We start from the raw sequence: 12,930 nt of genomic DNA, 5'->3' as shown, positions 1-12,930 counted from the left end.
CTACATGTATTATACCTAGACAATAATTATAAATTATTAAACAATATAGTCCATGAGCCAAGAGCCAATTTACATTGTAAAAGTACATAACTTGGATTTTCTTGAAACTGATGGAGAAGTTTTTGTCAGCCATGCTAGTTTTTGTGAAGTTGAAATTGTAGAGTATCAAAAGGGTTGAAAAATGAAATAATAATTATTTTTCAGATTTTTCTTAGCTTGGCACACTTAAAATCAACCTTCAAACCCATGAATAAATGCCAAATTATCATGAGTTAACCATACAAAACCCCTTAAAATTTAAAAATTCCTGTCTCTATTTAGATTTCTGATGATATAACTATTATTGATGTGATGTTCAGTTTTAAGCGTATAAAGTTAGGAGAAATATAATATAGTTTCAAATTTTGGACCCTCCCTTTTTGGACTCCATCAAAACTAGCACAATTGATGACCAATTTCCTTCTTACAAAAAATGTCTCTAATAATTTCAAGAAAAACCAGGTTGTGTATTTATACAGTGCAAATTTGCTCACAGATCGTAGACTAGGTAGTATAACACTGTAACTGTAAACAGAGGCCTTTACAGTGCAGTAGTCTCATGTCACTAGTCAAGATCGCTGAATACAAAGCTGCAGCTTAGGTTCTAGCCAATCCAAATATACTTGAACTATTCAAGACATTATAATGGGTATCACACCATGCAGAATAGATAAATTGATTGTAGGGCCAAATGTCCAGTGAGTATCATGTCCTATCTTTCATTATTTAGACTCTGTCTGTATGTGATATTTTTATATAACTCGTGAACTGTTAAAAGTTACACGGTTATAATTTTACAAAACTGTTTGTCATCTTACCTAAGAGTTGCTAAGTTAAAGAATCTAATGTTAAATTTCACACAAAAATACAAAAGCTACGTGTCAAACGGATAAATTCTCCTAATGGCAAAATATTGATCAATCATGTTTGTTTGATTCAGACAAAAATAATTTGGTCAAGTAAAATTTTAACATTCCTCTAGATCAGTATTCAACTTAATTCAAATACATAATTTATCTTTATCTGAAAATACATATTTATTTTATGAGTTGTTTTATTTGAATACCGGTAATACTAACTAAATACAAAGTATATAACTCCTCAAAGAAAAGAACTATGTAGTATTTTAACTATACCATACAATATTTATTATATACTATGCTTCTTAATAATAATAATTTCTTTATTGCAGTAATGCAATTACAATTTGTACCAATCTTCCTTGACATTTTTACTGTTTGGTCAGATTTTGCAAATTATACAACATATTTTGTCCAATTTTGTATTTTTAGCTTTTATTTAAACTTGATCTAAATAAGAAATGACAATACAATACAAAATAACAATTTAACTCACAAACCTCTAATTTAAACCATTATTTATAATGCGGTATTTTAAAGTAATAAGAAACATTTTTAATATCATTAGACTATTTTACTCACATCACAGATTTTTCTATCCAATTTCATAGACATTTCTAAACACACTGAATAACTAAATAGTTTATATTATAACCTCTATGAAATTTTTCACAATAATAATAATTGTACTTTGCACAAAAAAGAACTTTAATTAAATAAAAGTAAAAACACTCAGTCTTGATACATATACCTTGATAAAATTAATGAATTCCTGATAAAACAATTAACTAAACAATAATAATAAATACTTCCATTTACTTAATTTTAGTAATTATCAATATTAATAAAATGGATATGACAATCAATCCCAAGTTATATAACAAATTTTAATAAATCCATATACATTTTACTAAAATGTCCTATGTTAAACAGGTAGAAAAAATTGTACAATTGGCAGTATTGTGTAGATTAATGTGGCTTTGGAACATAATTCTACCTTCATTGTTGCACTCGTGACAACAAAACTTCAATAATAACAATAAGTAATGCAAAAGTTAAATGTTTTTTGCAATTTTTTCAATGAATTATTCATAATGCCATGTAAACAAATTGACATAAATGAACATTGGTGTGTCAAAGCAGAATCTTGATTTGATGTATTGTTCCATGTCCAATGCATGCAACGGATAACGTGTCCCTTTCCCATAGGCAGGAGACATTCGCCTGCATTAAACGCACGCAATCGTCACAACACTTCCAAAGCGGGAATTTAAAACCACTTTGAATAAGGAAATAAATAGAAATGTTTATTTGAGATAATATAATAAAGTTTATTGAATAGTTGAAATAAAACTAAACAATCGCTGATGTTTGATTACAAACTACCAAGTCTTCAATGCATACGTTATTTCCTAATAGAGAAATTATACAGATGACGCAACTGAAGAATTACGGAATTGTCACGCATAAATAGACCACCGTAAATTTGAATTAATAAGTGGCTTATAAGAAAGCGACTAAAATTCCACATAGTAGTTAGGAAAAGAAATGTGTTCACGTTAAATTTAATCTGAAGCTTGAGAAACGCCCTATTGTAAATGTTTATTAAAAGCTTTCTATTTTAAGAACAAGTCACTTACCAGGACCTAGGTCTTCTCGGACGTGTAAAGCACACAAGACACTGTGAGCTATGTCAAAGTAAGGAAACATTTTCAGTTTGGTGACCTGATTGGCCAGGTCCAGGAAAGCCTCGGGATCCATGGTGATATTCTGTCAAAAACACGTGTGTTCCCCGGGCCCCGTAACCTCCGTGTTCTTCGACTTTCCGTGCTTCCTGCACAAACGACTCGGCCCGACTCACTCTCGCTCCCACTCCATTCCCTAGAGCAAAGGAGAAATTACGCCCAAGCCGTCGCGTTGCCAACACAACAAACTCTAATAACCCACTATACTACCATTATAAATCAATATCACGAACAATCCAATGCCATTTGGAAATTGTAATAATCGATTTATTATACTTAAAATAGTATTATTAATATGTTTCGGGAAGTTATTGTTATTGAACATTTAAACAAGCAAGAATTATAAATATTCACAATGCATTGATGGAACGTCTAATGAATTGAGAACTATTTATTTCTTCTTTTACTTTTCACCTAGTGCTGTAGGCCACCAGTAAAAGTATACCTACTACATTGCTACTTTATTATGTAAGACATCTAACCTGGTTTGGGCAAATACATTTTAATTTTTTGTTCGTGGGCAAATAGTAGAAGAGGCAACCAAAAATTGTAAAAATGGACAGAATATAAGTTCTATGAAACGTGATTTCATTGTTATCATTATTGTTTGTAGATTAAGCAACTGTAAAATGAAATCCATTTAACGTTTTCCATATTTTTAGATAGAGAATGTAAAAAAATCAAATTAGCTAATTTCTGATAACGAGATTGAAAATTGCTGTTTAAGAGGGAATTTTCCATTAAAGGGGAACAAGCATACTTAAAATGTATTTTTTCAAATGCGTGTTTAAATTTATATTGTTTGACTACGGGAGCTACCTAGTAAAAAAGACAACTCTTTCGTCTAACCCCTAAGGAACCAGGGCTTGAGGAGTCATTTTGAGGTCTGGGCGTCACTCCGTTCCTTTAGAATTCTGTCGTGCTGTTCATATATTTTTTTTCTGTATCATTTTGAAATTAGTGCCTAAACTGAGAAACCCGTAAACTGTAAAATGTGATCAGTAATTTTATGTTCGCTGACAAAAACTTAGAAATCCATTAAACTTTATTGCCAAATTTGGGAACCGAACAGTAAAATAGAATAATGAAGGCGGAAAACTCCAACTTAAAAAGGTCTAAAATGGCCGAGACGAAGACAGTTCAAGTATTGTGAGACTGATAAATTGGTCCCAAACGTGTATGCAAAGATTTAATATAGTTGTCGATACACTATAACGGAGCTCTCAAGTTTTTCAGAAATTTCATGGTTTCCAGTATAAAAATCGTCGCACATAAGCAAATATACCATAAATTATCATTGCCAGATGGATTCTCAAAATTCCATAAGAATTACTGGAATAAACACTACATATCGTATCCAAGAACTCGTGGATGCTTTCAAATAGGATGCGTGTCTGCATACATCGTACAGTCATTACCTGAGACGAAAGTGACTGTCACTTGTTTTGAGCAATGAAGAAGTTTCTCGCAACTTAATACTTTGGTGATAACGCAAAATTGTAAAAAGGCGAATCCAACTATTATTTATGTCGGTCAAAATATGCATAAATATCCTAAAAGTTTAAAAGATTAACATTCACACATAAGTTTGGTGGCAATGTCTTTTAAACAAATTACAAAAGTATACTTTACTAAATAATTTCAAACCAGTTACTCTATTGCCTTCACAGTTCGATTCAGCTACAAGTACTAATTTAATACTATACATTAAAATCATTCAAATTTTTATTTAATGTGAAATAAAATACGGAATAACATGGCATTTTTGTCACATTCTTTACTCTGAGTAATTTAACGTAAAATACTATAAATGTGATTTATAACTACATATCACTCGAGGAGGAGTTGTTAAATACATTTTGAACTATGACGTTTTGTTTTATTTTACTAATAGGCTCTAAAATTAGTGTAGCGCAGCAAATTAGTGTTTTATATAACCAGTTTTATTGAAGAAAGTTCTCATGACAATACATCTAAGCCCTGTTAAAAGGAAATGATTTAGATGATAGATACCAGCTGATATCGATGTTGACTTCTGTTTTGAACAGTAACATTGTGTTTTAGGTTAGAATTGTAATTCTATTTGAAATATTGAAAAGAAAATTTTCACCAGATATTTGAGTTCAACATTGAAATGAGTTGGGATTTATTTTTGTGTTTACTAAATAATTGTTTTGTATTGCATATTAACATAGTCTATTCTTAACAATTTATTACATTTACAGTAGTATTTTGAAATGGATTTAGAACAAACACCAAGCATTTTAGTTGTAAGTTGCTGTGATATGGAGCCAAGATGCATTGTCAAAAGTAAGTATTAGGTTCATTTTGAATTTATACTTTAAGGGGTGGCTACATACTTTTACATGCGTTTAAATGAAAAACAATACACGTTTCACTCACCTGCTGTAAATCCTACTCTAGGCTTATTAAAATGATTATTGTTTTTATATGTTGAGAACACTAAGTTAAATAGGCTATGTACCACTTTCATTTAAACATTTTAAGAATTAAAATAAATTCGTTTCATGAAATAATGTTAATACTTACATAGCCTATTATAAATTTTGCTGTTATTGTTAGTCAATATAGAAATAAACTATTTTTTGTACATAGTTACTGGTAATTGTGAAAGTAACGGCCGGAGTGGCAAAATACGAGTTTTGCGTTATTAACTTATTGGAATCGTCTTACAGAACAAAACAATATAAGGTTTTACGGGGTGCAAATGAGAAATAACGAAGTTGCACATCATGAAAAATGGAATAACTGTTCACATGCGAAGCAATATTTCCATGTTGTACAGCCATGTCAGGCGTCACATGACCTTTTATGACCGTGATTCAACCTCGTGATAACGTCATCGAATGCGGCGCCATCTTTGCAAACGTAAATGAAAAATAATACTGAAATGAGCAGAATTTTGACTCAAATGAACAATGTTTTTCTTAATTTTGAGCTACAAATTAATTAGATGTTATCGGGTTGAGACGAGTGCCTCCGGCCATCAGCGCAGGTTGCGACAACACTCCCGACGCTTATGTCAACGAAAGAAAAACATCCCTCGAGATAGTACCTATCAGTAAAATATCAAATTCTAAATCAGAAATATAAATAGAATTGTAATGCAAAGACAATTATGTATAGTGTAAAAAAACTTAATAAATCATGAAAACCCCTAATATAAATATATAAATGGACATTAATAGAGAATGTAGAATCTTGGGGCATTGGAAAAAAGGTTTATTGTACTATCACTAGTATAAACAAATACATTTTCCAATATAATTTTTATTTTGTGCAAGGCCTTTCTGAATCAAAGATTCCATCATCAGGTGAAGTCCCTTATGATGGAATCTTTGATTCAGAAAGGCTTTGCACGAAATTAAAATTATATTGGAAAATGTTGTATTCGTTTATATACTAGTGATAGTACAATTAATAGAGAACACTTACCATTAGTGTGTTCAACAGAAAGTGCAGAACGCCAAACTCCAACGAAATACAGTGTTGTCTCGCTGGCTTCAAATGCAACAACGTGGTCACCAAACCGAAATATGTCTCTATGTTTAAGCGTGTTCTTTCAAAAAAGAAACCTGCCCGGGCCAATTTTAAAAAATTGCAACATTCAAAACTTGTTTTAATACTTTTACGAATTTTTCTATCACAACGAAGCCTCCTGGTTTAAAAACAATACGAGACCGCACAACGAAAAAAATACACCAATTATTAAAAATTCCATGTTCTATTAAAAAGGAAATAATTTCCTGTTGGTCAAAACGTAAACTCTTAACATGCCCGAGAAAACACTCCGATACACACAATTCACTACGATTCGTCGAACTAGTGGATGGTTGATCCATAATTGTCACGTACTCACTCGATCTAAACTACAGTACACAATATCTTGTGAAGCACTGACTTCTGCCCAGGAGCGCTCAGGTAACAGATCAAGAACGCTAAGAAGTATACGTAAGAATTTACCCTACACCCTAGAAGAAATCAGGAAATTAACATCTTGTAGAGTTTGTGCAGAAGTAAAACCTAGATTTTACAGAAATTAAGGAAAACTCATCAAATCAACAACTCCTTTTGAACAGCTTATTGTTGACTTCAAAGGGCCCACACCAACATCTTTAAGAAACCGATACATTTTTACCATTGTTGATGAGTATTGAAGATTCCCATTTGCTTTTCCTTGCTCAGATCTTTATCAGACTCTGTAATATCAAAATTCAAGGAACTATTTACAGTATTCGGCATACCTTTATTCATTCATTCTGATCAAGGAACCTCATTATGTTACAAGAAATAAAGGAGTACTTATTCGGCAAAGGGATTGCCACTAGTCGTACTACTCCTTACAACCCTCAAGACAGTGGGGCAGGTGGAGCACAATAACGGGATTGTGTAGAAAACTATACGGTTGGCTCTTAGAAATAAGAACTTAGATATTTTTAGATGGGAATTAATTTTGGATAAAGCCCTACATAGAGTGAGATCTCTCTTTTGTAGGTCTACTTCTACAAACTGCACCCCTCATAAGAGAATGTTTGGACATCCTAGACGATCTAGTAGCGGAGTGTCAACAATAACTTGGCTTATGAAATCCGGCCTAGTTTTGATGAAGCCACCATATTCGTAACTCATGTGACCATTTAGTGGAAGACGTAACATTATTACATGAAAATACTGATTATGCTTATTATGTTCATCTTCCTGATGGTCAAGAAACTACAGTATCGACAAGACAATTAGCTTCTGCTGATAACTATGATTTATTAAAGGACTCACAAGTCTTGCCTACTCTAGGGCAAGTTAAAGAAGATATTGCTGCAAGAGAAGACCTTATTAGAGATCAACCAGGCCCACCATCAGAAGTCTTAGACTAGACTACTCAAGAACGGTATCAAAACTCCATCAGTCATAAACTACCTCTTCCTTGTGAACGAAGGAGCTTTAGAGTCAGACGTCTTCCAGCCTACCTCTCGCATTATAACTTTCATATGTTAATTTGCTATCACATGTTTTAATTCCTAAATGAACAGTTTTGTTTATTTGAATATTTTGTTGAATATGTTGTAATGTTCGTCTGATTATGTTTGTTTTATAATAGGGCCTAGATCAATTGTGTTTAATTATACCTAACTTCAGGTAAATTCTTTGTGTTATATCTATTACAACCTCTAAATGTGAGACTTAAGAACAAAAAACAATAATTGATAAACAAAACTACAATTGTTCTGGTCTAAAAATTTAAACATTCTGGTCTGAAAATCATCACATAAAGTGGAATGAGGCTAACATAATACACTGTGAAGAGAATTCTTTCTAACATAAACTTATTGAGGCTTCATATATAAAATAAGCAGTTCAACCACTAAGTCAAACTTCTGTTGAAGTTAGACCATTTTGGCTATCAGTATTAAAAAAGGAAATAACCAAAAAACCTAAAAATTATGTAATAATCAAATGAACCTTAGGCGTTAAAATTCGTACATACATACCATGACTATAAGATCCAGAATCAAAACTTAAGGACTACAGCATCTGCTCCTTACTTCTCCGTCTCCTGACCATTGTCTTCCTATTTCTGCGTTTTATATGATGCTTTACAATACCACGGGAAATGCCGGCATTGATTTTCCCCTTCAGCCTTCCACGTTTCCTGGCGCATTCAACATGTCTTGTGTAGTACTCTTGGTTTTGTAATGACATTTTGGTTTTTTATATTGTTTGGGAGATATTTTTGGGACTTGTTGTATGTATAATTGTTTTCATACATAATATGTCCCAAAACTCCCCTCTCCCTAACCCTTAGTTTTGAATGGTTGATACTCCTTTAGGGACATGTAAGCATTACTCAAGGAAGTTTTTGATGGATTTAAAAATTACCCTCTTTCTACCTAAATGGGTGTTAAAGGAAAAATTTACCCTATAATAGCTGTAAAGTAACCTAATTGCTGTATATCAGGACCTTTTACAAATAAAAATTGTATTATGAAACACTGTTCTGAAGACAAATCTATGAAAATGAAGAAATTTGATTGCCATCACTAAGAGGCCATGACTTGAAGAGGTGGGATGGTATGAAGTTATTATTATACTAATTGTTGGCTTTGTTTCAGTGATTCTAGATGAAGAGAACACTAAAGTTTGTAGTGAACTGATAGAAGGAGTTGAAGCATTCCCTTGGCACATCAGTACGAAGTATTATGAGACAGATGTTGTATTGTTTACACTGACAAAAAAAGTGTTACTACCTCAGAATTTAGCTAGAGGAGTACAAGCTCTTGTTGTGTTCTTTGACAGTTCTGTGGTAAGTTAAAATTGTAGCTGTTTTAAATTTAAGTCCCAAGTTAAAATGTTACTTAACTTATTTTAAATTTATGTGAATAAACAGATATAACTATTATTTATGTGTTGATGGTTGTGTATAACAAGATTGATAAGCACTTTATTTATTAATAGAAATTCCTCTTATCAATTTCATGAAAAACTTGATTGCGTTCTCATGCAATACAAATTGGCTCTTTTGTCTTAGATTATTAGCAAACCTTAAAAATTAATAATTTTTACTATAGCATAATTTTGATTAGTATACAAATGTATTGGCTATCTTTCTTATCTAGCATTGTAAGTTTGGTTTTTGGAAAGATTTTATGAACAGTGATTATAATTTTATGACCTTTGATCATTGTATTCATATACAGAATGATGGGCTAGATCGTATGGATAGTTGGATGTCATTCCTGAGAGATTACTAACTAAGTTGATGTCAATATTCTCCTTTGTAGTCTTTGATTAATGTATTCACATACAGGATGATGGGCTGGAACGTATGGAGAGCTGGATGTCATTCCTAAGAGATTACGATGTGGATGTCAATATTCTCCTTTGTGATCGCTGCAATGATAGTCCTTCTTCAGGGGTCTCTAAGCGAACAGGTATTACAGTAGCAATTGTTTCAGTTAAATTGAGCAATATATACTTTATTACTTTTGTGCAAAATAAATAACCCTACAGTTTATAAATCAGTAATGGGATTTTGCTGAACTCTGGCATGAGTGCATTTTGTTAGTACTAATGTTGGTTTTTAAATAACCAAAAAAACTGTATTTGGAATAAATTTAAAGTTTTTTAATATGACCACAACAACATGTACCCCATCAGGTGCACGTGATCTTCATAACTGCCCAGTGTGATTGGGTACACACTGGGCTTTTATAAAGCATGTCATGCAATCAATGGGGTACATGTTGTCAAGCATTTCCTTATGAGTGTTTTATTGTTTGCCTGTCTTAGTGATTTGTAAAATATGATTGCACGATTGCTTAATTTTTCATGTACCCCCTTGGGGTACATGGAGAAAAATTAAAAAAACATATTAACTATGAAAACTATGAAGCACACATCTTTTCTCGTTATACTATGATGTTTAATGTAAAAAAAGATTATGGATTATTATTGAAAAATTAAATGGCAAACCAGTCTGGAAATCAGCTGTTGTCGTGAACGCGTTAAAAAACTTGTTGAAAGTCGTTTTATCAGAGAATTGTGAGGATGAGTATAGTCATGGATAAGCACAATTTGAGAAGTAAGCATTCCTCTTCTTTTGTTTTGAATAGCTCTCCACAACCATCGTAATGTTTCATAATAGCCTTCTGCATTTATTGTATTTCAAACTACAATAAAACAATAAAATTGGTAGCTTGGATAAAAGGTTTCTTCTGAACGCTAAAAAACCATCGTCAGTATGAACAAGCAGTGAACTAAAAGTCAGCGAAATTGAAAATGCAGAAAAAACACTGATCATTCAAATTCAAAAGAAAGACTTAGAACTAATATATCATCTAGAAAAGATGAAGATGAAAGTTTTAGGCCACCCATTTTTACCAAACAAACATTGGCTAGTAAAACTTTTGATTATCCACAACCATGAAAAATTGTGTCATACTGGAATAAATATTTTGATGTCGACAATTAAAAAACGATTTTGGATTCTTAAAACTTGAAGAAAAATATCGGGCGTTATCAAGAAATATTGTGTCAAGTGTAAGAGACATTCTTTAAAATCCTTACAGACTTCACCCATATTACGTGAAACTAGACAGTGATGCAAAAGTTTTTGAGGCAGTTGGGATAGATTTGGGTGGTCCTTTAATACTAAAAGATAATACAAAAACTTAAATAGTAGTCTTCACTTACACCATTTACAGAGCTATACATCTTGAACTAATCACAACACTCTCAACAAATGGTTTTATGCTAGGTGTTAGAGGGTTTGTAGCAAAAAGAGGCAGACCAGAGATAGTGTAAAGTAACAATGGAAGTAATTTTGTTGGGATGGAAAATCTGTTTAAATCTATCGACTGGAAATGTATAGAAAGAGAATCAGCGGTATCAAGAATTTAGTGGAGATTCGTCCCCCAGCCACTGCATGGTGGAAGACAATGATACAAATGATTAAGAACTTATGAAAGAGAGTATTGGGAAGAGCTTCACTTAACTAAGAAGAACATACTAGCACCTTCTATTAATATTTTATAATTTTCTGTGCTTTTAATTAAAAAGATATCTTGGAATTTTCAGTTATTCATGTTGGAAAATTAACTAGATATCTAATATTACGGCTTTGAAACATTTACACTAATCATCAATTTTTTAAATATTGATATTTATGTCCCCTCCACTTATTATATGGGTGTAGTTTTTTACTACAAAAGTCAACAAAAACACTCAATCTGTCTAATAAAATATGATAGTCTGAACTAGGAGATCCATAGACACCAATTACTATGAACTTAAATTACATTTTACATAACTATAAGCACATATCTCAAATTGTTATTCTCTATAAACCTATTCGACAAAGATTTGGTGTTACATCCACTCGTTTCCCTTTAAGACTCATATTGGACATAGCCATGACACCACCTTTATTTGAATTTTGTCTTGAGAAAAAGGAGTTAATTTGGTAGTTGTTTATTTTTATGTGTGTTATTTCCTCTGCCTTCATGTCATGTTCAGTTAATATCATTACATTTGATTTAATTTGTCTATGTTTATTTCTAATTGCTCAAATCTTGATCCTAAATGCTGTATATTTCGATTGATCAAATTCTTGTTTGTCCTATCTTATTTTTGGTTTTTCCCTGTTCATCAAGGTTAAAGAAGCAAGAAGTAGTTACATCACACGACTGTTTAGATTACAATCACTTAGGTAATTATTGAGACTCACTATCACTTTGATAATCAGCAGATGTCTCGGTAAGGGGTTGCTGAACCAGCAGTGGTTGGAGTCGGTGACATCTTCCAAAGGTCGGATTGTTTTTGTGACATTATGCTTTCTCTGACAGTCAGATCCTATTCACCAGAAATTCGCTTACAACCATCCTGACCAGATACCATAGCCTGTACAGTATTACATGTGATAACACACTGACTGTTGTTTACGATCTGTGACAGCTCAAGAATGGTGTGTAAAGCAAGGCTTCGAGCTGGTGGAATTAAACCCAGAGTTGGATGAGGAGTGGGAAGCTGAGCAAGATTTCATAGAAACAACTGGTATCAAGCGAGTTGTGCAAGCCTTGCACGCTCACGTCTGGCCCAACCTCACCATGAAAGGTAAGATTCTGCTCCGTTTATTTATGTCTGAATTTTCTGTAGTGTTAATGAAAATTGTCTTGTGCTGTTATAATAGTTAAATTTAGTCACTTTTAGTATATTTTTTAAATATTCATCTGTATGTTGTCATATATAATCCATTTTTCATTTAATTTCAAAAAGATTTTATTTCACAATATTAACAAAATTCACAAGAGATTAATACAAATCAAAAACATTAAACAGTATAAAACCATCAATCATAAAATATTTACAAACTTAAAAATAAGTAATATTAATAATATAATCTTCAAACAAACAAAATTTAAACTTAAAAATAAAAAAGAACTTATGACCAAACAAGTACAATAATTTGAGTTGAACAATTGAAAATTGTTGTTGAGTACAACAAAACTCAATAATTGTGAAATAAATTGGAACATCCAATAGGCAAAAGTCCGATGAAGGATGCACATAACATAAATCTAACATATTAAAAGAAAACTCGAAGAAGGATCGAACCGCTACATATACAATGTGATTTTATTACAGTCATTGCTATATTTAGGTATATTATTGCGTAATACTCCATTGCATATATCACACATAGCTGAAAGTTTGAAAAATAAACCAGGTATTAATGATTTGGTTCCTTTTCGTGTGTATCATCAAACATTGAT

The 12,930-nt window shown here is 32.1% G+C and overlaps 2 protein-coding genes across 2 annotated transcripts in view; one reads left to right on the top strand and one right to left on the bottom strand.

Moving 5' to 3' along the window:
• Positions 1 to 2,784, bottom strand: part of LOC124375174 (trimeric intracellular cation channel type 1B.1-like) — a 31,318-nt gene extending 28,534 nt beyond the window's left edge. The window contains 1 exon segment of the mRNA XM_046833283.1: positions 2,540 to 2,784. Within this exon segment, the coding sequence (XP_046689239.1) occupies positions 2,540 to 2,660 (121 nt within the window). The 5' untranslated portion in view covers positions 2,661 to 2,784.
• Positions 2,785 to 4,659: 1,875 nt separating this feature from the next.
• LOC124375173 (alpha- and gamma-adaptin-binding protein p34-like) lies at positions 4,660 to 12,271 on the top strand (the record flags this gene model as incomplete). The annotated part of the gene is given in 4 exon segments (XM_046833282.1): positions 4,660 to 4,954; positions 8,773 to 8,963; positions 9,468 to 9,591; positions 12,113 to 12,271. Coding segments are annotated over 4 exon segments (547 nt in total), but the record flags the coding sequence as incomplete, so codon positions are not given.
• Positions 12,272 to 12,930: the final 659 nt, after the last annotated feature.

This window comes from Homalodisca vitripennis, unplaced genomic scaffold (assembly GCF_021130785.1).
Source record: "Homalodisca vitripennis isolate AUS2020 unplaced genomic scaffold, UT_GWSS_2.1 ScUCBcl_14528;HRSCAF=25317, whole genome shotgun sequence".
NCBI classification, from domain to species: Eukaryota; Metazoa; Arthropoda; class Insecta; order Hemiptera; family Cicadellidae; genus Homalodisca; species Homalodisca vitripennis.
Note: the sequence above shows the minus strand (reverse complement) of the source record. Positions and strands in the feature narration are given on the sequence as shown.